This window comes from Bubalus kerabau, chromosome 8, assembly GCF_029407905.1.
Source record: "Bubalus kerabau isolate K-KA32 ecotype Philippines breed swamp buffalo chromosome 8, PCC_UOA_SB_1v2, whole genome shotgun sequence".
In the NCBI taxonomy this organism is placed as follows: Eukaryota; Metazoa; Chordata; class Mammalia; order Artiodactyla; family Bovidae; genus Bubalus; species Bubalus kerabau.
In genome coordinates, this window is record NC_073631.1 from 80,114,654 (window position 1) to 80,137,847 (window position 23,194).

General features: G+C 51.1%; 1 protein-coding gene across 1 annotated transcript; it reads left to right on the forward strand.

Moving 5' to 3' along the window:
• The first annotated feature begins 1,082 nt into the window (after positions 1-1,082).
• On the forward strand, positions 1,083-22,228 carry NPC1L1 (NPC1 like intracellular cholesterol transporter 1). Its single transcript, XM_055589375.1, has 20 exons — positions 1,083-1,136; positions 2,110-3,641; positions 6,152-6,252; positions 6,661-6,833; positions 7,075-7,203; positions 7,615-7,797; positions 8,902-9,016; positions 9,147-9,274; positions 9,736-9,873; positions 10,154-10,243; positions 16,292-16,482; positions 16,649-16,773; positions 17,366-17,492; positions 17,661-17,716; positions 18,654-18,804; positions 18,978-19,209; positions 19,353-19,466; positions 19,543-19,705; positions 21,885-22,036; positions 22,202-22,228. Exons 1-20 carry the CDS (start codon positions 1,083-1,085, stop codon positions 22,226-22,228), a joined length of 3,981 nt encoding a protein of 1,326 aa, XP_055445350.1.
• The last annotated feature ends 966 nt before the right edge of the window (positions 22,229-23,194 follow it).

Sequence of the window (23,194 nt, forward strand, 5' to 3'; positions counted from 1 at the left end):
TCTTCCCCCGTATGTGTTGGGTAGCTCCCTCTGAGTCAGGCCAGTTTCCATGAAACAAACACAAAACCAGGGAGTTAGCAGGTTCCTTCCTGCAACTGCCTCTGGCAGGTGGCCACAGGGGAGATAGTCTCTATAGGCTGCCCTTATCAGCTCAGCCTTGGCATGGGGGCCAAGGTCTGGCCCATTCTGGTGATAGTGAACCCAAGGAAGCCTTCAGAGATCCCTATCTGGAGGGAGCAGGGGTGAGTGCCGAGTACCTGGGCCCATGGAGGGTGGGGCTGCTCGCCTGGGTCTCCCAGCAACATTCAGCCCCCTCCACGGTGGGTGGGGACAGACACAGGCAAGGGACATAAGGGAGGGGGCCAGGGCTGAAGAGCAAGGCTGTGGCTCTCAGCCCTGGGGTCTCTGTGCGCTGTCAGACGCCAGCGAGCTGGGCCGTCCCCTCTACCCGCGGGAGGAGACTATTGTCCCTGCGTCACTCCACTCCCCACTGCCCCCTCTGTTATCGGATTGTTAATATTAATTAACAACAGTTGCTAAGGATGACAGTGCAAGGGTGTGCCCTAGCCAGAGCTGGCCTGGACCCAAGAGGGCACTGAGGAGAGTAGGGGTCTGAGGCTTGGGATCTGGGGTGGCGGGTAGGGGTGGTAGAGTTTCGGAGGGCCAGTGTCCAGACCCACCTGAGTCTCCCTCTTCTCCTGGGCCTGGTAGCTCCTGCAGCCGAGGCTGTGTGGGAAACTCTCGGCAGGTCGCTGGCTGGCCCAGCCCTCCGGCCTTGGCCACTTTGGGAAGTGGGTAAAGGGGAGACCCTGAGAGGCTCATCTGAGAGGGTGGGACCAAAGGTGGGAGGGACAAGTGATCAATCATTAACTAGCTGAGAGCCCTGGGAGGCACAGGGCTCAGCCCCATTGGTCCCCAACCCAGTCAGGTGATGCTGGCCCTGGTAGGGAAGCTGCCCTGTAGTCCGTCCCCAGTTTCAGTATATGTACGGCTGAAGTGGGCTCTGGCATTGTCAGGAGCCGGCCCTTGGTTGTCCCCAAGGCCTGGCCTCACTTACCCTCTGACCCCTGCCCAGTGCCGGGATGGTGGAGACTGGCCTGAAGGGCTGGTTGCTCTGGGCCCTGCTCCTGCACTCGGTGAGTCCCAGTCCCTGTGTCCACTCTGGGCAAGGGCTGCTTGGCAAATGTGAGAGAGGGCCAGGGGTCTGCAGATGGGGGCAATTTCTACATAGATGAGGGATGCCAGGCACCCTAGAGAAGGGGTGCAAGTCGGGGGTCTTGGGCTGCTCAAGTCTCCAGATCATGGGGTCAGATGGACACAAGCATGGGGAATGGGACAGGTGGCTTGGGTGTGACCAGGTTCTTCCCATCGCTGGTCTGCTGTGGGTGTCCTGGCCTAAGGTGACTGGTGGGAGATTAAAGGAAGATCCAGTCCTGGGGTGCTGATGAGGTGGATTCAAGGGGAGAATCACCCACAGAGGATTTGGCATCCAGGGAGGAGGTTCGAGGTTCTTACCTCTCAAGTTTGCTGCTCATTTCCACGTCTGAGGAGGTGGGTGAAGGTTTTCAGCTCCCGGCAGGTGAAGGCAGGGGAAGCTCTGCTCAGAATCTCCAAGAGGGGCCCCGGCCTCTGGGTGTGGTCCACAGTTTGGGCATGGTGGTGGCTGACTGCTATGGCAATGATGCCCGAGGCACACAGGGCCTGCATCCACATGGCCCCTGGGAGTCAGCCCCTCGACTTGTCCAGGGGCCACTTTTTCTCAGGAGGACCACACAGGGGTCCAGGGGTCTCCTGGCTGACCCTGTTCTCTCCCAGATATGTCAGGTCACCTCTTTCTTCAGGGACCCTGTCACTCAGGGTCAACCAGGCCTTCACCCATCCGCTCACAATCCTTAGATACCGCCGAGAGTCCCATGTGCTACTTGGGCATCCCATCTCCTCCAGTGCTCCCCTGGACCCCCTGGCATCGTGGAGCTGCCCGACGTCCACCCCTTACCTGCCCTGTTTGGCATCATTCCCCACGCCCTCCCTGGCTGCCCACTGCCCCATCAGCTACCCAGAGGTGCTGGCCAGCGCTGGGGCCCGTGGTGACAGTGCCCTGTTCCACAGGCCCAGAGTGAGGTCTACACACCCATACACCAGCCTGGCTACTGTGCCTTCTACGATGAGTGCGGGAAGAACCCGGAGCTGTCCGGAAGCCTGGCTTCGCTGTCCAATGTGTCCTGCCTGGATAACTCGCCTGCTCGCCACATCACAGGTGACCACCTGGCCCTCCTACAAAGCATCTGTCCCCGTCTCTACACTGGCGCCAACACCACCTACGCCTGCTGCTCCTCCAAGCAGCTGGTGGCCCTGGACATGAGCCTGCGGATCACCAAGGCCCTCCTCACTCGCTGTCCCGCCTGCTCTGACAACTTCGTGAGCCTGCACTGCCACAACACCTGCAGCCCCAACCAAAGCCTCTTCATCAATGTGACCCGAGTGGTCACACAGGGGGACAGCCAGTCCCAGGCCGTGGTGGCCTACGAGGCCTTCTACCAGCGCAGCTTCGCCGAGCAGACCTACAACTCCTGCAGCCGTGTGCGCATCCCCGCAGCTGCCACACTGGCCGTGGGCTCCATGTGTGGCGTCTATGGCTCTGCCCTCTGCAACGCCCAGCGCTGGCTCAATTTCCAGGGGGACACGAGCAATGGCCTGGCACCCCTGGACATCACCTTCTACCTGTGGGAGCCTAGCCAGGCCGAGGGGAGCGTGATACAGCCTCTAAATGATGAGGTCGTGCCCTGCAATCAGTCCCAGGGCGACGGTGTGGCGGCCTGTTCCTGCCAGGACTGTGCTGCCTCCTGCCCCGTGATTGCCCAGCCCCGGGCCTTGGACCCCACCTTCCGCCTGGGCCGGATGGAAGGGAGCCTGGTCCTCATTATCATTCTCTGTTCTCTCTTTGTCTTGCTCACGGCCTTCCTCCTGCGGTCCCGCCTGGCCGAGTGGTGCAGGGGCAAGCACAAGACGCCCAAGCCCAAGGCAAGCATCAGCCTGGCCCACAGGCTTAGCCTCTCCACCCACACCCTCCTCAGCCGCTGCTTCCAGTGCTGGGGCACTTGGGTGGCCTCATGGCCACTGACCATCCTGGCAGTATCTGTGATTGTGGTGGTGGCCATGGCAGGGGGCCTGGCTTTTATAGAACTGACCACGGACCCCGTGGAGCTGTGGTCAGCCCCCAACAGCCTAGCCCGACGTGAGAAGGCGTTCCACGACAAGTATTTTGGCCCCTTCTTCCGAACCAGCCAGGTGTTCATGACGGCACCTCACCGGCCCAGCTATAGGTATGACTCCCTGCTGCTGGGGCCCAAGAACTTCAGCGGGATCCTGTCCTTGGATCTGCTGCTGGAGGTGCTGGAATTGCAGGAGAGGCTGCGGCATCTGCAGGTGTGGTCGCCAGAGGAGCAGCGGAACGTCTCCCTGCGGGACACCTGCTACGCCCCCCTCAACCCACATAACGCCAGTCTGTCTGACTGCTGCGTCAACAGCCTCCTGCAGTACTTCCAGAACAACCGCACTCAGCTGCTGCTCACAGCCAACCAGACGCTGTCAGGGCAGACCGCCCAGGTGGACTGGAGGGACCACTTCCTCTACTGCGCCAAGTGAGTCCTCCCGGGACCAGGTTCTGGGGTCAGCGTGGGCCTCGTGGGGCCCAGGCCGGGTACACATCTTGTATGGTCGAGGTGCTCTGCCTCTCGGTCATGTGGGCTGTGATGTGCCGTGTCTCTCCGAGTTCCTTCTTGGGTTCCGCATCCTCAGTGGAGTGCACGCTCACCATAGCTGATTCACACTTGACTGTCCTGGCCTCCATGTGGTCTTTCTGTAGCGCTCCTGATGTAGCTGGACTCGTCCTTGCATGTTCTTGGTTTAAGGGTCACAGAGCAATCTGAAGGCCCTGCTCACTGGTGTGCTTTGTAGTTTCCCTTCTTTGCTTCTGTGCTGGGCCTGGGTGCAGGCCAGCAGGGCCGTGGGCAGCCCAGGAGGTGCCCCGGGCCTGGGCCTGGGCCTGGGCCAGGTGCCCTGTGCAGGTTGTTTGGGGCTTGGTCCCCAGCTGCGTCCACCTGGCTGTAGTGCAAGCAGGAAGCCAGTGAAGCTTATGGGTCTTAGGACCAAGAGTGGAGGTTTGAGAGCTACCAAGCCTTGAAGGGAGCAGGCTGGCTAGCAGCACTGAGGCCCCTGGGGTTGGAGTGGACAGAGGTCTTCAAACACTTGGTCTCAGGGTGCCTTCACTCTTGACAAAAGACCAAGCACCCCAGAGAGCTGGGGTGTGGGTAGAGGTTATATTCACTGACATTTACCACATGAGAAAGTAAAACTGAGAAATGACAAAATAGTTAATTAATTCTGTAACAATAGCTATAATAGGCCCATTATATGCTGACACAAATAACATTTTTTATTTATTTATATTTTTAAAGGAAATTATTAATTTTTTTTTTTCTGTGCTGGGTCCTTGTTGCAGCACACAGGCTCTTTGTTGTGGTGCTCAAGCTTCTCATTACGGTGGTTTGTCTTGTTGTGGAGCACAGGCTCAAAGGCACGCAGGCTTCAGTAGCTGTGGTTCACAGGCTCATTAGTTGTGGTGCACGCATGGGCCCAGCCGTTCTACAGCATGTTGGATCCTCATGGACCAGGGATGGAACCTGCGTCCCTCACACCAGTAGGCATACTCTCAACCACTGGACCACCAGGGAAGTCCCATAACATATTTTTATGAAAAAAATCGTGTTTTCTGTACTGAAAATATCAGGAGTGATCACAGTAACATTGTTTTACATCTTTGCAAATCTCTTTGGGGTCTGGCTTAGCAGAAGATGCTGGATTCTGGCATCTGGTTCTGCATTTGGCCTGTTGGTTGAAGTGCAGCGAGAATGCTTGGCCGCACACCCACCCATGTAGCCAGAGGAGGGAAGTGTGTTGTCAAAGCCTTTCCAGAGAATTGTGGGTTTTCTTTACTACTTCATCTAACTCAGCAAGTGATGCTTTCTTAAATGTTAGCTGCAATATGAAACTAAGGCCATGTCAGTGAACTGTCTGTAGGCCACAGACTTGAGATCAAAGAAGGCTGAAAACAGAATGGCATCTTAGTGTTATTATGGAAATAGTTTTGACTTTGTAGACCTTGAAAGGGTCTCTAGGGCTCCTGAGACCCTGGGTCACCCTGAATACCTCTGGATTAGAGTCAGGGCTCCCACCCCTCAGGCAAACCAAGTGTGGGCTGCTTCCCGGAGTCTGTGCCTTAGCCCCAGGGCTGGCCCTTGGAACTGGCAGGTCAGGGGAAGAAGCTCTGACTCCGGGTTTCCAGTCCTTGTTGTTCAGTCGCTCAGTCGTGTCTGACTCTTTGAGACCTGATGGACTGCAGCACGCCGGGCTTTCCTGTCCTTCAGTATCTCCCGGAGTTGCTCAAACTCATGTCCATTGAATTGATGATGCCGCCCAACCATCTCATCCATTCCAGTCCTTGAATTGCCTTTATTTTGATTTTGGATGCTCACAACTCTTGGGTGGCCTGATTATCCCCATTTCAGAGACAGGGAAACTGAGGCTCAGAGGGGTGTGGTCAACTGCTCAAGGTCACACAGCAACCGGCACTCCCCGCCAGCTGGTGACTCACAGACGCACTCAAAATGAGAGCTTTGTCCAGGCGCCTATGACCCATTTACAGAAAGGCCTCAGTGAGGGGCATGGAGACCCGACCACAGTTACAGGGCTGGAACATTGAATGAGGAAAGAAGGAGTTCCCACCTCAGGGCCTGGAGGGTTCTGGGCTGGTGGGAAGAGACCCCTGAGGGCAGTGTGAGGCCTGTGTGTCTCTGTTGGTGCTTAGGACTCAGGGAGGGGCTTGTACCAGAATCCAGCCGCCACTCCAGGGGAGTGTGTGTGATGCTCATCCCCCTGCCAATCTGGAAGGAGATGATGGTGGAGCCAGGACCATGAGGCTGGTGAAGGGAAAGTGAACTTGAGGTCCTGCTCAGGGAGCCCCAGTTCACTCTGGATTGGACCAAGAAATGTTCTGATTGGGGGTCAGGTGCTGGTGCTGGGGTCTGGGGTGAGGCACAGGGGCCATGGTGGTCGGAGTGGGGTCAGGAAAGGTCCTTTTCTCTCCCACCAGTGCCCCCCTCACCTACAAAGATGGCACGGCCCTGGCCCTGAGCTGCATGGCTGACTATGGGGCGCCCATCTTCCCCTTCCTTGCCGTGGGGGGCTACAAAGGTAAGCTCCGACCTCCCCAGGAGGCCAGTGAGTGGACATATGGGGGCAGGAGTCATGGACAGAAGGATGGGAGTGGCCATGGGGGCTTCACTGCCTGGGAGCGGCTGGGTCAGTGGGGGACTCATGGGGACGACAGAACTGCCCATCCTGCATCCTTTCTCTGTCACTTATTGCATCTTCCGCCAACCCTGCTCAGGTGGTCTGGTTCTGTGCCTGAAACCACAGGTTTTGCCTTTGACTGAGAGAGGGAAGTAGGATGTAGAATTACACAATGACTTGGATGAGGAGGGTGGGGGAGGAGAGGCAGGGGTGTGGCTGCAGTTGGGGGAGGGGAAGCAGGGGTGAGGCTGGAGTAGGGGGAGGAAAGCAGAGGTGTGGTTGGAGGTAGCCGAGCATTTTTCTTTCCAGGAAAGGACTATTCTGAGGCAGAGGCCCTGATCATGACCTTCTCCCTCAACAATTACCCTCCTGGGGACCCCAAGCTGGCCCAGGCTAAGCTCTGGGAGGGAGCCTTCTTGGAGGAGATGCGAGCCTTTCAGCGTCGGATGGCTGGTGTGTTCCAGGTCACATTCATGGCGGAGGTAGGGGCTGCAGGGTCTCTGGCTCTGGGGCAGACAGTTCAGGTGGTTTTGGTGGGGTCCTGTATCCCCATCCTGCCCTCACCCATCCCGAGTGACCCTGAGCTAACGGGTGCCTGCCCAGGAGGATGGGGTGATGCTACAGCTGTTTGTGAGCCACGTCAGAGTTCACAGGGGCTCACATACACGGTGCCCTCTGGCTGAGCTCTTGGGTCAGGGGGTCTGGTCGGGTGTGTGTCCACAGCGTTCCCTGGAGGATGAGATCAACAGCACCACGGCCGAGGACCTGCCCATCTTTGCTGTTAGCTACCTTGTCATCTTCCTGTACATCTCCCTGGCCCTGGGCAGCTACTCCAGCTGGCGTCGGGTACCGGTGAGAAGTGAGAGGGGAGCTGTGAGGGTGAGCTGGCCCACCATCAGGGTGCCTAGAACTTTCCCAACCTACTTTCTAGAGCACTTCAAAACAGCAAAGTGGACATACCCAGGGTGGCTCTTCCAAAGGGTGATGCTTCTTGAAGTGTTCTGTTTCGAAAGGCCATGCGAGTTTTCACTCTGCTCATGACAACACTCCCTCGACTTGTGAAAATGCAAAGTTGGTATTTACATAGTCTTACAATGCATGCTCGAGGAAGAAGTGGTCAGGCTCACAGGGCCTGCTCTCGGGAGGACGGTGCTGCAGAGTGGCCAAAGTGCAGAAGCTCAGAGCATGCAGCTCTCCTCTAACGAGGGTTGGGGCACATCGGGCAGCCCTGCAGCCAGGAGGCTGAGCCTGGTCCCATTGCAGGTGGACTCCAAGGCCACGCTGGGCCTGGGCGGGGTGGCCGTGGTGCTGGGAGCAGTCGTGGCCTCTATGGGCTTCTTCTCCTACCTGGGTGTCCCTTCCTCACTGGTGATCCTTCAAGTGGTGCCCTTCCTGGTGCTTGCCGTGGGGGCCGACAACATCTTCATCTTCGTTCTTGAGTACCAGGTAAGAGGACAGGAGTTCTGCACACCCTCAGCTGCCCCTACACGCCCAGGCATGGCCCCATGGGTTTGCTGGGTTTATTTCAGCCTCTTCCTAAGCACTGATGTCCATGTGTACAATTCCTGTAGAAAACAGTGCTCTGTGTTTATCTTTCACATAAATGTATTTGTACCTCACATGTCTCCTGAACTTGCTCTCAGTTAGCCCCACATTGTGTCTGGCAAGAGTGTCACACAGCACATCTGTTACTGAGCCCAAGCTCATACTGCTCACTGCATGACAGTCCAATAAATTGAGAGATGAGGTGCTGGGGAAAGGAATAGTGACTTTATTTGAAAGGTCAGCAGACTGAGAAGATGGTGGAGTAGTGTCCCAAAGAACCACCTTACCTGAGTTAGAATTTAGACTTCTTTTATACTAAAAGGGGATGTGGTGTGGCTGGGTGTTGCAAACCTTTTGGTGCCAGAATCTTTTATTTTTGCAGCTGTCAAAGTAGGTCCTAAACCCCTCCAACAAGGCAAATGTTAGATTCTGTTCTGCACCCTTTTAATCTCTATATGAATGGATAAGTGTTATACCTTTAAAGGTCAGAGCCTTGGCAATGGGCTGTCATGTATATTCCAGGCTCTGGGCAACATCCTTTTACAAAAGATCCAGAGACAGCAAGACTAAGCACAGGCAACAGAACACAAAGGTTAGAGGTTCAATATGGAGTCATGTTTGTTCGTCTCTGTTCTACATAGAGCCACCTCTGTCTTTGTAGTGCTAGATAGTATTCCACGGAAAGACAAGTAGAATCTTTAGCCTCTCTTGTTAATGAACATTTAGAGTTCTAGTGATGAGTCAGAGGAAGGATGCTATGGACATCCCAAAATACACCATGCGTTTCTCTGGGCCAGACCCTGAGAAGTGGAAGATGTGGCAGGGCAGAGTGTCACTGCCCCACTGTCCCCACTGGGGAATGTGGGGGTAGTTCCTCAGGCCTGGCTGCATCTCCAGGCAATGCCCATGCCTTGGGGAGTGAGGGCATGTGGCAGCTCCCAGCTGGCCTGTGAGGGACAGAGCCCTTGGTCAGATCTTGACCCTGTCCCTGCCATCCACATGCAGAGGCTGCCTCGGAGGCCTGGGGAAGAACGGGAGGCCCACATCGGCCGAGCCCTGGGCAGAGTGGCCCCCAGCATGCTTCTCTGCAGCCTCTCTGAGGCCATCTGCTTCTTCTTAGGTGAGCCCGAGCAACCCCTCCCCACCAGGCACTGGGAGTTCTTAGGCTGGCAGCCCCCTTTCCCTCTATTCCCATCTGAGCAGGTGCCAGGCCCTGAGATTCACTCTTGACCCCCCTCCCCATCCCCCAGGAGCCCTGACCCCCATGCCAGCTGTACGGACTTTTGCCCTGACCTCCGGTTTTGCAGTGCTTCTTGACTTCCTGCTACAGATGTCAGCCTTTGTGGCCCTGCTCTCCCTCGACAGCAGGAGGCAAGAGGTAGGGGTGGAGGCAAGGCCCAGGGACTCACCCTTGGTCCCCATCTTGGCCGGGGATGGAGTGGCTCCACTTTGCACAGAAGGCTCAGAGCATGGGGACAGAGTGTGGGAACAGCGTGCTGGAATGTTTAGGCCACAAAGTCCCTGATGTCCCGTGGAAAATTAACTTTGTTTTGGCCATTTGGGGGAATATGATCAAACCTGCTAAAAGTACCTGAGGTCGTGAAATAAAGTATAAATGAGAGATTGACAGGGAGGGAGCTCTTGTTTCGGTGATGGTGCAAAGTTCAAAGGTATTTTATCAAGGCCGAAAATGAAGATAAAGAAAAGAGCACACTGACGTGTCCCCATCATGCGGTGCTGGCACAGTCCACATGTGGAAGGTGACTCTCCCACTCCACGGGAGGGAAGTGGTCCCCAGGGTCTGTTTTGGGGTCATCTTGAGTGCCTTCCTCCTTCTAGGCCTCCCGGATGGACATCTGCTGTTGCAAGACAGCCCGGAAGCTGCCCCCGCCGAGCCAGGATGAAGGGCTCCTGCTCCGATTCTTCCGCAAGTTCTACGTCCCATTCCTGTTGCATTGGCTCACCCGCGTGGTCGTGGTGAGTGGGCGAGAGGGGCAGCAGGGGGACCTTATGCCACCCAGGGCTGGGGGTGCCTGGCAGTGTCTGGGGCGGGAGGGTCTGCTTAGCCTTGATCCTTGCTCGTGGTCATCGGAGGGGTCTGGAGCTTGCCCAGGTCCAGGGGTTGAAGCTGGGGCGGGGATGGGGGTGCTAAGATTCAAGTTGGCCCAACTCCAGAATGTTTCCTACAAGACCCCGTCCAGACCCAGACTGGGGAGTTGCTGGGTGGGAGGCTTTCAAGTGACGCTTCCCTTCCCAGGTGCTGCTCTTCCTGGCCCTGTTCGCAGCGAGCCTCTATTTCATGTGCTACATTAATGTGGGGCTGGACCAGCAGCTGGCTGTGCCCAAGGTGGGTGCCCTCCCTCCCCTCTCCTCAGTCCCCAAGGCTGTGAGGGCAGTCAGCAGCACAGAGTGGATGGGTTGGCCTGAACCAGGGGTGTGGTAGGGGTGGGGGACCATTCATCATGCGGAGTTAGGAAGAGAAGCCATATTCTGCATGGAAAGTGCCTGAGTTCGGTTCCAGCCCCAGGCCACCAGAGGGAGACGACCAGGCAGCCAAGTGACTGGCCGTGGGAGCCGATCGTCCAGGCAGAATGACCAACACCTCAGTGAATGCCTGCCTAGTGCCAGATGCACAGTGCCTAGTGCCTAGTGCCTGCCTCTCTGTCCTCAGGCCTGGGTTTTGCAGCAGCAAATATCCCTGGACTATCCTCGGAAAGACAGGGAGGGTTGGGGGCTCTGGGGAAGAAAAGACCTGGATGGTCTTGAGGGTTCTGGATGGAAGAGAGGCTTGAGGGGTGTCTGAGCATGAGTGGGATTTTCAGAGGAAGGAGGCAAGGGTCACAGCACTGACCCATGGGAGGTTGGGGCGCACCAAGGCTCCTTTACTGTGTGCAGGGCTGACTGTAGGTGTGGGAAGGAGAGGCAGTAAGGCCGAGAGCTGGAGGCGCTGTAGGTGACGGGGTGGGGAAATGTGCTGACCAGGACCAGCAAGCATATGAGGTTGACAGGAATCATACATCAAAGAGGCCAGGGACCTGAGGTTTGTCTGGACATGCAACCAGAGCTGGGCTGGTGGCTGGGGGAAGCAAGTGTGCATACCTGTGCTCTAGGGGAGAGAGAGCATCATGAGGGCTTGGACATCCAAGGCCACTGTAGGGTGGCAATGGGGGTCTGGGCGTGGGCAGGAATCTTGGATTCAGTGGCCTGGTAGCCATCTTCTGGTGGTGCTGGTCTTGGAAGCAAGATGAGGCGGGAGCAGAGCAGACAGGCAGGACGGCACCTTCGAGCCACCATAGGGAGCAAGAAGAGGCTGCAAAGCCAGCAAGGGTCCAGAATGACTTTGCCACTCACGGTGGCCCTGGGGACTGCTCACACGGCTGAAGAGAAGAGGGTCCCATATTAGTGGCCTGGTAGGCCAAACCAGTGAGAAGGAAGGTGGTACTGGGCTGTAAGACCAGCTGAGGGATTTTTTTTTTCTGGTTGCATTGGCTCTTAGTTGGCGTGCTCGGAACCTTTAGTCGTGGCATGTGAAATCTTTAGTTGTGGCGTGTGGGATCTAGTTCCCTGACCAGAGATCAAACTAGGCCTCGTGCACTGGGAGCGGGGAGTCTTAGCCACTGGACCACCAGGGAAGTCCCCCATCTGAGGTTTTGTTTATGCTCTTTGTTTATTTTCCTTTGGGGGAGATTTGTTTCTTATGACTATATAAAATGTATTTCTTTCAATTTTTTTTCTGGTAAAATATAACATAAAATTTGCCATTTTAACCATTTTTTAAGTGGCATTAAGGACGTTGTACAATCCTCACCATCATCCATCTCCATAGCTCTTTCATCCTGCAAAGCTGAGACTCTGTCGCTATTAAACGCTAACTCCCCATTCCTCCTCACCCAGTCCCTGGCGCACCCCCTGCCCCAATCTCCTTTGTGTCTCTGCATTTGTCTATTCCAGGTCCCTTACATATGTGGAATCATCCATTTGTCCTTTTGTGATGGGCTTATTTCATTTAGCATGATGTCCTCAGGGTTTGATCATGTTGTAGCATGTATCAGAATTTCCTCCCTTTTTAAGGCTGAATGATATTCCTGTATGTATGAATGCATATATATCACATTTTGCTTAACCATTTTTCTGTTGATGGATATGGGTTGCTTCCATGTTTTGGCTATTGTGAAATAATGCTGCTATGCACATGGGTTTACAAATATCTCTTTGAAACCCTGCTTTTAATTATTTTGGGTATATACCCAGAAGTGGAATTGTTAAATCATATGGCAATTCTATTTTTAATTTTTTGAGGAACCTTCATACTGATTTCTATATAGCTGTACCATTTTACATTCCTACCAACAGTGCACAGGGTTCCAATTTCTCCATGTCTTCACCAACACTTATTTTCTGAGTTTTGTTTGTTTGTTTTTTGACAACAGCCATCATAATAGATATGAAGTGGTATCTCATTGTGGCTTATTTGTGTTTCCCTAATGATTAGTGATGTTAAGCATTTACTTATTGGCCATTTGTATATTTCCTTTGGAGAAATGTCTATTTTTGAATTGGGCTGGATTTTGTTATTGTTAAGTTTAAAGAGTTCTTTAGATATCTTGGATAATCAATCCCTTATCAGATATGTGGGATTAATATCTGATTAATTAATATTAGATATCAGATATGTGAATTGTGAATATTTTCTTCATTTCTGTTGGTTGCTTTTTTACTCTATTGGTAGTATCTTTTGATGTACTTAAGTTCTTAATCTTCATGAAGTCCAATTTGTCTATTTTTGTTGTTGTTGTTGTTAACTGTGCCTTTGGTGTCATATTCAAGATAAATCATTGCTGGGATGTATAATTTCTATGACTTTGTGAATTTTTCAATTTTCCTTCTGTTGATGATTTCTAACCATGCAGTCATGGTCAGGGTGTATACATAATATGACATCTATCTTTTTAAATGTTGAGATTTAATATGTGGCCAAATACCTAGTTTATCTTGCAGAATGTCCCATGTGTATTTGAGAGGAATCTGCATTTTGTTGTTGTTGGGCAGAGTTTCTGTATAAGCTTGCTAGATTTAGTTGGTTTAGCGTTGTTCAAGTCCTCCATTTCCTGACTTGTGTTCTGTCTGGGTGTCCTACCCATTACTGATGTGGAGTACTGAACTCATTGTAGAACTTACTATTTCTCCCTTCAGTTCTGTCAAGTTTCGCTTCATAGATTTTGATGGTCACTCATTAGGTGTGGAACTGTTTGTATACACTTACCTTTGCTGTACTGAATCTTTTAATAATAGATAATGTTCTTCTTTGTCTTTTGTAAACTTTCTTGATTTAAAGCCTATTTTACCTGGCAGTGGGATAGCCTACTATTGCATGGAATATCTTTGCAATCTTTGCAAACTGTCTACTATTTGCATGGCATATCTTTTTCTATACTTTCACTTTCAACCTGTGGATGTCTCTGTATCTCAACTGACTCTTATAGACATCATATTGTTGGATCCTATTTCTCTAACCCATTCTGTCCACTTCTGACTTCTTATCAGAGAGTAGTCTATTTACATGTAAAGCAATTACTGATGAGGAGAGACTTGCTATTGTGCTGTTTGTTTTCTATGCACTTTATAGCTTGTTTCTCATTTCCTGCATTGCCATCTTCTTTTGTGTTTAGTTGATAGTGAAATGTTTAAATTCTTTTTGCATTTCCTTTTGGGTATGTTATATGACTATTTCCTTTGTGGTTACCAGGGAAATTATGTTAAATATCCTACAGTGTGTTGAATTTATCCTAGGTTAACATGGATTGCTTACAAAAAATCCGTTCTTTTACTGTGCCTTTCCATTTCCTTTCAGTTATTGCTATCATAAAATCACATCTTTATACATTGCGTATTCAAAAACACAGAATAATACTTTTTTAATGTATCAATCTCTTAAGATATGTAGAAATAAAAAAATGGAATTGCAAACCAAAGTTATAATAAAACTAGCTTTTATAATTTCCCATGTATTTACTTTTACCGGTGATCTTTTTTTAATTACATGACTTTGAGTTATGCTTTAGCATCATTTCACCTTAACTTGAAGGACTCATTTTATAGCTTCTTGCAAGACAGGTCTTCTGGCAACAGACTTCTGTAGTTATTTTAATTTTTAATGCTTTAATTTTTCCCCTCATTTTTGAAGGACAGTTTTGCCAAAAATAGGGCTCCTGGTTAAGAGTTTTTTCCCACTTAAGTACTTTAAATATACAAATCCACTGCCTTCTGGCCTCCAAGTTTTCTGATAGGAACTATGCTTATAATCTTTATATATAATAAGCCTCTTCTTTCTTGTTGCTTTCAGAATTCTCTTTTTGTCTTTATCGTTCAACACTTGAATTGTAATGTGCCTTGGTTCTGGGTCTCTTTGAGTTTTCCTACTAAGAGTTTGCTAAAGTTCTATGGATTTTTATACTCATATCTTTTATCAAATTTATGAAATCTTGGCCATTGTTTCTTCAAATAATCTCTTTTCCTCTTTCTCTCTCTTTCCTTTCTGGGATTCTTATGATGTGTGTGTTGTTCTGCTTGATGATGCTGCACGATCCCTTAGTCTCTGTTCACTTTCTGTATTCTTTTTTCTTTCTGTTCTTCATTTGATAATTTCAATTGTCCTGTCTTCATGTGTGGCCATTCTTCTTCTGACTGCTCAAATATGTCTTTGAATCCCTCTAGTTATTTCTTTATTTATTGTACATTTCAGCTCCAGAACTTCTTTTTGGTTCTGTTTTATATTTTCTCTTTATTGATCATTCCATTGTGTGTGTGTTGTGTGTGTTTTGGCTGTGCTGGGTCTTCATTGTGGTGCACAGGCTTAGTTTCCCTAAGGCATGTGGAATCTTAGTTCCCTGACCAGGGACTGAACCTGTGTCCCCTGCATTGGAAGGCAGATTCTTAACCACTAGATCACCAGGGAAGTCCCTCCATTTTGTTTGTACATTGTTTTCTTGACTGTGTCCAGAAAACAATGTTATTTTGGCTCTTTGAGTATCTCTAAGATAGTTGTTTTAAGGTCTCTATCTAATATATCCATTGTCGGGTCTTTCTCAAGGATAGTGTTGATTAATTTTTGTCCCCAGGTATCGGCCATATCTTTCTGACTCATTGCATGCTTTATGATTTTGTTGTTATTTTTGAAAAATGGACATTTGAGTCCAAAATAACTCCAGAAATTAGATTCTCTCCTATCCCCAGAATTTGCTTATTTATTCATTTATTTTAAAAAGTTAATTGTTGCGGATGTCTCTGTCCTGGAGATCAGCTTGAGATGTAAAGTCTTTACAGATCTTTTCTGAGTCTCCGCTTTTCCCTGGGCATGTGCAGTGACTTTCTACTTTTCCTTGTATTTGTGGTTGCTTTTGAGTGTCATGTTTCTTAAACGTCTGGCTCTCAAAAGGAGATAAAGGGAAATATGAAGGGGGAAGACAAATTTAGCACTTGCCCTTTAATATCTTGGGCAAGTAAAGATAATCTTTAAATACCTTGGCAGTCACTTCAGTTTGAGGTGAAGGTTCTAATGGCACCTGACTTTGTTTCTGCTCTACTGAGATTAGAAGCAGCAATGAGTGATGAGAACACAGATCCTTGATATTTAAGAGGTAGGTCTGCAAGCTGTGTGCAGACTGTTCCTGGAATGCATTCATGGCTGCCTGCCACAGGTCCGGGAGGATAAATGATGACTAGCTAGTACCATACTAAGAGCTGAAGTAGATCAAATTAACCACAATCTACCATCCAGAACTTTCTCTGGAAACTTAAAGCCCTCAATAGACCCCAGAGTGCCAAAATAGTTATATCAGGCAGATTCTGCCAGTGCAGTTATTATCTAGATGGGGAGGCAAATCCTGGTACTTCCTACTCCACCATCATTCCTGATGTCACTTTGAAGTTTTATGTTGCAGGAGAAGGGAATGAGCCATGAAGATGCCTGGCATACAGCCTTGAGGGTGTGCACGAGGGTGTTTATATATGTGCATCCATGTGGGCTGTGGTCATAGGCTAACTTGCTAGACTGTGGCTGTGCCAAACAGGGGATGATAGGAAGGGGTAAAACTATGTGTATGTGTTCGTATGTGTGTGTCAGAGAGCATGTTCACGCAGGGGGGTATGTGATGCCCTGTGCTTGTACCTCCGTTGAGTGTGTTCTGTGTAGGTACTTGTGATTATACCTAGATAGGTGTATCTTGGAGTGTGTGTGTGCCTCTGTGGGTATACTTATGACCATGTACGTCTGTAGTGGAACTGTACACATGACTCTGTGAGCCTGTACCTCTGTGTGTATCACTGTGTGTGTATCTCTTGAGTGTATGCTGGAGGTGTGTCTGGCTATGGGCTCACTGACTGTCTTCCATTGCAGGACTCATACCTGATCGACTATTTCCTCTTTATGAACCGCTACTTTGAGGTGGGGGCCCCAGTCTATTTTGTTACCACTGGGGGCTACAACTTCTCCAGTGAGGAAGGAATGAATGCCATCTGCTCCAGTGCAGGCTGCAACAACTTCTCCTTAACCCAGAAGATCCAGTACGCCACCGACTTCCCTGATATGTGAGTGTCCCAGCCCACCTCTGTGTGTCTCTCTCCCTCCTGCCCTGCTGCCCACCTGCTGCTATGCGCCTGAGGGGAGCCAGCGTGGAGGTTGGACTGTAGGAAGGACCCACAACAGCTTGCCTATCTGGTCCTGTCCCCTGACTTCCTCTTCCCTGACATTCAGGTCTTACCTGGCCATCCCTGCCTCCTCCTGGGTGGACGATTTCATTGACTGGCTGACTTCATCTTCCTGCTGCCGCCTTTATATCTCTGGTCCCAATAAAGATGAGTTCTGCCCCTCGACTGTCAGTGAGTATGGGGCCTCTGGGAGTTCAGGGCCCACCATAGCCTGGGGAAATTGAGACTAGAGAAAGGACAGGACCAGTGGAGGATCTCTTACCCCTTCCTGCCCTCCTACCGGGTCAGTTTGGGGCAGGGGCCCTGTCTAGGAGCTAAGGTTGGGGTGCTACACCTATATATGTAGATGTCCAGCTGGATTACCAGGCAATCGCACCCTCCTGGCCCTGTTGAGTTGTGCCCATACCCACTGAGCAGACTGGTGCTCAAGTGCCATGTGAGTGGAGTGAGAGTTGAGGTTGGTGCATGATCCTGCCTCAGCAGCTGCGCTTGTAGGTGGAGTGGGGAGGCCCCGTGGAGGCTGTTTCTCTGCCCTGAACTTTGCTTCCTCCCCTGCTTGAAGGTACCAGCAGTTTCCATATATGAGAGGGGCACTCCTCCCATCTGTAGAGGCAAACACATATCTCTCCACAGTAACCATGCTTGTTACAGCAGTGGGAGTGCATGGGGATCCTGATGGGAAAGGAGCACAAGGTGGGGCAGGGCATCGTCTGCCTGGCCTTGGGGGGTTGCTGCTGCCTAGAGCCCCCTACTCTCTTTGTAGACTCCCTGGCCTGCTTGAAGACCTGTGTGAGCCCCACATCGGGCTCTGCCCGGCCATCAGTGGAGCAGTTCCACAGATATCTTCCCTGGTTTCTGAGTGACGAGCCCAACATCAAATGTCCCAAAGGGTAGGCAGTGGGCGGTGGTGGGGGGGCACTGAGGAGGACAGCTGTGTGGGTGCCCATTGCAGGGTCACAGGGGGCAAGAGGCAGTGTGGGGCCTCTCGGGGTAGCCATAGGCCAACCTCACAGAGGGGACAGATCCTTGGCTAATCTGTTCTGGTCCTCCTCCTGCAGTGGCCTGGCAGCATACAGCACCTCAGTGAATATGAGCTCAGATGGCCAGATTTTAGGTAAGTCTGGCCTTGACTGGAGGGGAAGACCAGGGTCAGCTGCCCTGGGGGCCCCAAGAGTCCCAGGAGACAGATTCTCCATCTTGAACCTTCCCTCCTTCTTCCTTTCTGGGGGACTTCTAACTGTCCTGATCCTGTCTTCAGAACTCATGTCACCCAGTTTCACGTCCTCGGACTCCACCCCGTGTCTGCCTGCTTCCTTCTCCCCATCCCCTAAATTCATAGTCAGTGTGACATTCAAGGAATTCTCAGTGGCTGATGCTGCACTTGGGGGCCACCTACTTCCTCTTCTCTCAGGTGCAAGTCACACCCAGATGTGGGCAGTGGGCAGCCGGTTCAATGAATGACTATTCTACTTACCCAGGGGGTCCCCCAACCCACAGCTCTGTTAAGTCAACTGTTGTATTTTTTGTCTCCCTTTCTGGTCCTTTCTTATAGGAAAATGTGCATTGGAAAAATAATGAAATTAATGTTAAGAATCCAGTGCATGTTTTGAAACCAGACAGAGCAGTGTTTGGGTTCATCCAGGAGATCTCTCTCTTTCTTTAAAAAATATATTTATTTATTTGGCTGCATTGGGTCTTAGTTATGGCATGCAAGCTCTTAGTTGTGGCATGTGGGATCTAGTTCCCCAGTTAGGAATCGAACCCAGGCCCCCTGCACTGGGAGCCTGGAGTCTTAGCCACTGGCCCACCAGTGAAGTCCCTCAGGAGAACTCTTTAAGTTTCATCCATCAGAGGCAGGGCCAGGACTTGAGTCTGGCACAGCAGTAGGACCAGCTACAGAGCTTGCAGGGCTGGGGGAAAACCGAAATGCAGGGCCCTTTGCTCAACATGTATTAAGAGTTCCCAAATGGTGGCAGCGGAGCCCTGAACTCAGCTGAGCACTGCCTCTTGGGGGTTCTGAGGGTATCTGATGCAGGCTCTGGCTTTCACAGCCTCGCGGTTCATGGCCTACAACAAGCCGCTGAAGAACTCGCAGGATTTCACGGAGGCTCTGCGGGCAACTCGGGCACTGGCAGCCAACATCACTGCTGACCTGCGGAAGGTGCCAGGCACCGACCCAGATTTTGAGGTCTTCCCTTACTCGTGAGTGCATGTGCTCCAGAGGGGGGTGCGGGTGAGGGTGCTGGGTTGGCAAGGGTGGCCGCGAGGTGGGGGTGGGCTCCAGCAGAGGGGCTTCAGCTGCACCTGGGCCCAGTGTTCATCCCGAAGTGGGCACAGGAAGCTGCGGAGCAGTGACTGTGCTCTGTGCCCCACAGGGTCACCAACGTGTTCTATGAGCAGTACCTGACCATAGTCCCCGAGGGGCTCTTTATGCTCACCATCTGCCTGGTGCCCACCTTTGTCGTCTGCTGCTTCCTGCTGGGCATGGACGTCCGCTCTGGCCTCCTCAACCTCTTCTCTATCATCATGATCCTGGTGGACACTGTGGGCTTCATGATGCTCTGGGACATCAGCTACAATGCTGTGTCCCTCATCAACCTGGTCACGGTAACCCGCCAGCTGGAGTGTCAGGGCTCTAGTGTGGGAAACGAGGCTCCCAATTCTTTCTAGAGTCTAGGTGCTGCCTGCTGGCCTGGGTGAAGGCCCCTGCCCCTGCCCTTGGGTGGCTGAAGCCCCCTTTCTTCCCTCAGGCGGTGGGCATCTCTGTGGAGTTTGTGTCCCATATCACCCGCTCCTTTGCCATCAGCACCAAGCCCACCCGGCTGGAGAGGGCTAAGGAGGCCACCATCTCCATGGGCAGTGCGGTGAGTGATAGGCTGCCTTGTATGGTCCTTGGCCAGCCACCCTTTGCCCAGTCTGACACCTGCTTGTGACCCCCAGGTGTTTGCAGGAGTAGCCATGACCAACCTGCCTGGCATCCTTATCCTGGGCCTGGCCAAGGCGCAGCTCATCCAGATCTTTTTCTTCCGTCTCAACCTCCTCATCACTGTGCTGGGCCTGCTGCATGGCCTGGTCTTCCTGCCCGTCATCCTCAGCTACCTGGGTGAGTGCCAGGCCCCTCCCACAAGATTCCAAGCCACAGGCAAAATGCCAGGAACACTCACAGCACCCCCTCACCTGGAACAGGTACTGCCCCAAATTGTGGGCACACCGTTCCTCCTGGTTTGGAAGCTACAGTTTTTCGTTTAGCATATGAAAGCATCTTTTTTGGGTCAGATGTGCGTTTCAAACACATTCAGTGGCCATATGGTTCTCTGCTGCATGCCATTGAACTTTTGATCAAGACTTGAGCAAAAAATAGATTTTCACATTGAGAGGTGATATGTACAGGTATGGACATGGACATGCAGAGTAGAACAGGCCTTTCACAAAATAACACTGCCTAAGAAGCTTCAGGTATTTTCTGTTCTATTCTATCATTGATTTTTTAAAAAATTCCAGTGTTATCTGAGAAATTGATTTCATGAGTCATTCATGGGTGACAACTTGCAGTTGAAAAACATATCCTTTTGTATGGATTGGCCACAGTCCATTTAGCCAGCCCCCAGTTGCTGGACAGTAGACTGTTTCTGGCATCACCGACGTGATGGACATGACTTTGAGCAAACTCCGGGAGTTGGTGATGGACAGGGAAGCCTGGCGTGTTGCAGTCCATGGGGTCACAAAGAGTCGGACACTACTGAGTAACTGAAATAGAGCTAGAACTAGACTATTTCTGACTTTGCATGTTATTGTCAGTGCTGCAATGATTATCCTTTGTGGCTGAATCCTTGACCTCATTCTCCAATATATCCTAGAGAAAGTTCAGTCCATGAATACTGATTGTTCATTCCAACTGTTAACACCCTCCAAGAAGTTTTACCATTTAAACTCCTACTAGCAACATGTACATTTTTGTTTCCTCACTGTAGAGCATTCAGTTCAGTTCAGCTCAATCAAGTCTGATTCTTTGCAACCCCATGGACTGCAGCATGCCGGGCTTCCCTGTCCATCACCAACTCCTGGAGCTTACTGTAGAACACAATTATTCTTTTTTAAAGAATTATTTATTGGCTGCTCTGGGCTTTCTCTAGGGGCAGCGAGCAGGGGTTACTCTCTAGTTGTGGTGCGTGGTCTTCTCTTGTTGTGGAGCACAGGCTCTAGAGTACATGGGCTTCAGTGGTTGTGGTGCATGAGCTTAGTTACCCCGAGACATGTGGGATCTTAGTTCCTGGACCAGGGGTCAAACCTGTGTCCCCAGCATTAGCAGGCTGACTCCCAACCAGTGGACCACTATAAAAGTCCCTACTGAGCACAGTTATTTACACACCCCATCCCTCCACAGAGATTTAAACAGGACCCCTGGATGGAGCATTCCCCCATAGGGTGGGCAAGCTGAGAGTTCAATTTTGCACTGTTCCCTGACACCAGGACTAATAATAATGGTAATTTTAGATGGAACATTTATATTAATAGAAGAGCGTGTTTGTGTGCTAATAAATATATATTAATTCTCTTATCATCCCTGGAGGTAGGTGATGTTTTCATCCCCATTTCACAGATGAGGAACCTGAGACCCCTCCATCCCAGTAATAGAGCTGGTCACATGCAGTGTATTTGGAGGCCACACAGCACCGGCACCCCTATGCAAGGCACCCCAGTCTTGTAGAAACTTCCTGACCCCCTTTGGAAGAGGAGAATGTGGTTGTTGGGGACCTCCCCAGAGGCTACCTGGCTGAGGAGCCACAGGTCCCATAGGTCATGGCCACCCCTTGGAGATTCTGAGTGGCCCACCCCCTGGAGAGTGGCTGGGATCCTGACAGAGAGGCGAGTGGCAGGCGCAGGGATCCGGGTCCCCTCTCTGACCTGAATCTGATGACAGTGAGGAATGGCTTCTCTCAGCAAGGAATGCTTGCACAGCGTGTCCAAGGAAGAGAGGAGGGGGAGGGAGTCACTGGCTATGGGTGGCTTGGGGCTTCCCCTGCCAGACTCCCAGACAGCAGGGACCTGCACTGGAAGGCAGGGGGGACCAGGGGCTGGGCGTGGGTGGCAACTGACAGTTACCAGCTTTTGGGGGGTATGGTGAAGTGAGGGCTGGGGTGAAGGGCAGTGATGGGAGGTGGGGGGCTTAGGACTTAGCTCTCCCTCTCTAGAATTTCCATTTGAGGCTCCAACACATGCCTGCATCCCGCACCCAGCATGCCGCCTCCCTGACCGTGTTGCTCGTGTCTGTCCCTCTGCAGGGCCTGATGTCAACCCAGCTCTGGTGCAGCAGCAGAAGCAGGAGGAGGAGGCAGCTGCGGCCAAGGAGACCTCTTGCTCAAAGCACCCCACCCCGATGAGCACTGATTATGGTGTCTACGTCAACTACAGCTTTGAACATCCTGCCAAGAGTGTAGGAGGCCTCGAGAGCTCTCCATCAGAGAACAGGCAGAAGTTCTGATGGGGCCAGAGACCCTGTCCAAGCTCATCAGCCATGACCTGAGGGGCCACGAAGGCTCCTCCTGGGGGTCCTTTGACCTATCCTTCCCCCAGGCCCTGAGAGAGGCTGTCTCCACAGGACTGTCCACCATCGGTCATCCTCTAGCCACCAGATCTCACCCATAAGGACACTGATTGTGATAGAGGTGCCACGTGATGGCTTGGGTGTGACCTGGTCCAAATCCATCTCTTGAATTTGACATGTGTCCTCCTCATGCAAGTTTTAAAACTTTAGTTCCATATATGTGAACAACATATTTGTTCACATTTAAAATTTTCCTTAATTGATACCATACGTGACCTATCCTCTTGCAATAAGGTTTTTTTTTTTATGCAGCATACATTTTTTCGATTTATTCATGACGATACATGGAGATCTAGTCCAATCATTTTAACTGCAACACAGCTTTCCATTGTGTGAATGAACAGGATGTTTTTTTATCCATTCCCCTGCTAGTGGGCAATCACATTGTCCTCAATTATTTTTTCTGCTATAAGTCCACAGTCACTTATGTGGAATTTCAGAACCCCCAGAACTCTGAAAACCTAGTGTGTTTGTTTTTTTCTTTTGTAAGTTTGGGACAAACTCATTTCATAGCAAAGACTGATCAGACATGATGTATCTATTTATACTCTTTATAAATAGGCTTCCCTGGTGGCTCAGATGGTAAAGAATTTGCCTGCAATGCAGGAGATTCAGGTTCTATCCTTGGGATGGGAAGATCCCCTGGAGAGGGAAATGGCAACCCACTCCAGTATTCCTGCCTGGAGAATTCCATGGACAGAGGAGGCTGGCGGGCTATAGTCCATGGGGTTGCAGAGTCAGACACAACTGAGCGACTAACACTTCTCTCTTTTTTTTTTTTCCCCATAAATAGGATACTTACACTCTTCAACCAACTTGATGTGAATAGTCATATATTTCAGCACATTAACAAGTTTGATTTCATGTTGCTACCCCAGATCCTGATGAGGTCTAATATCTAATGTACTGTAAGCATCAAATTACCTTTCTAAAAAAATGTTATAAATTCTGAAATTCAGCTCGCATATGGGATTTCAGGTATTGAAC

What these genes read in the sequence shown, in the direction of transcription:
- NPC1L1 (XM_055589375.1), top strand. Translation starts at nt 1,083, where the DNA reads ATGGTGGAGACTGGCCTGAAGGGCTGGTTGCTCTGGGCCCTGCTCCTG. An exon ending in TGCCGTGGGGGGCTACAAAG is followed by an intron (nt 6,253 to 6,660) that starts GTAAGCTCCGAC and finishes TTTTCTTTCCAG; the next exon opens with GAAAGGACTATTCTGAGGCA. An exon ending in GTTCTGCCCCTCGACTGTCA is followed by an intron (nt 16,774 to 17,365) that starts GTGAGTATGGGG and finishes CTCTCTTTGTAG; the next exon opens with ACTCCCTGGCCTGCTTGAAG.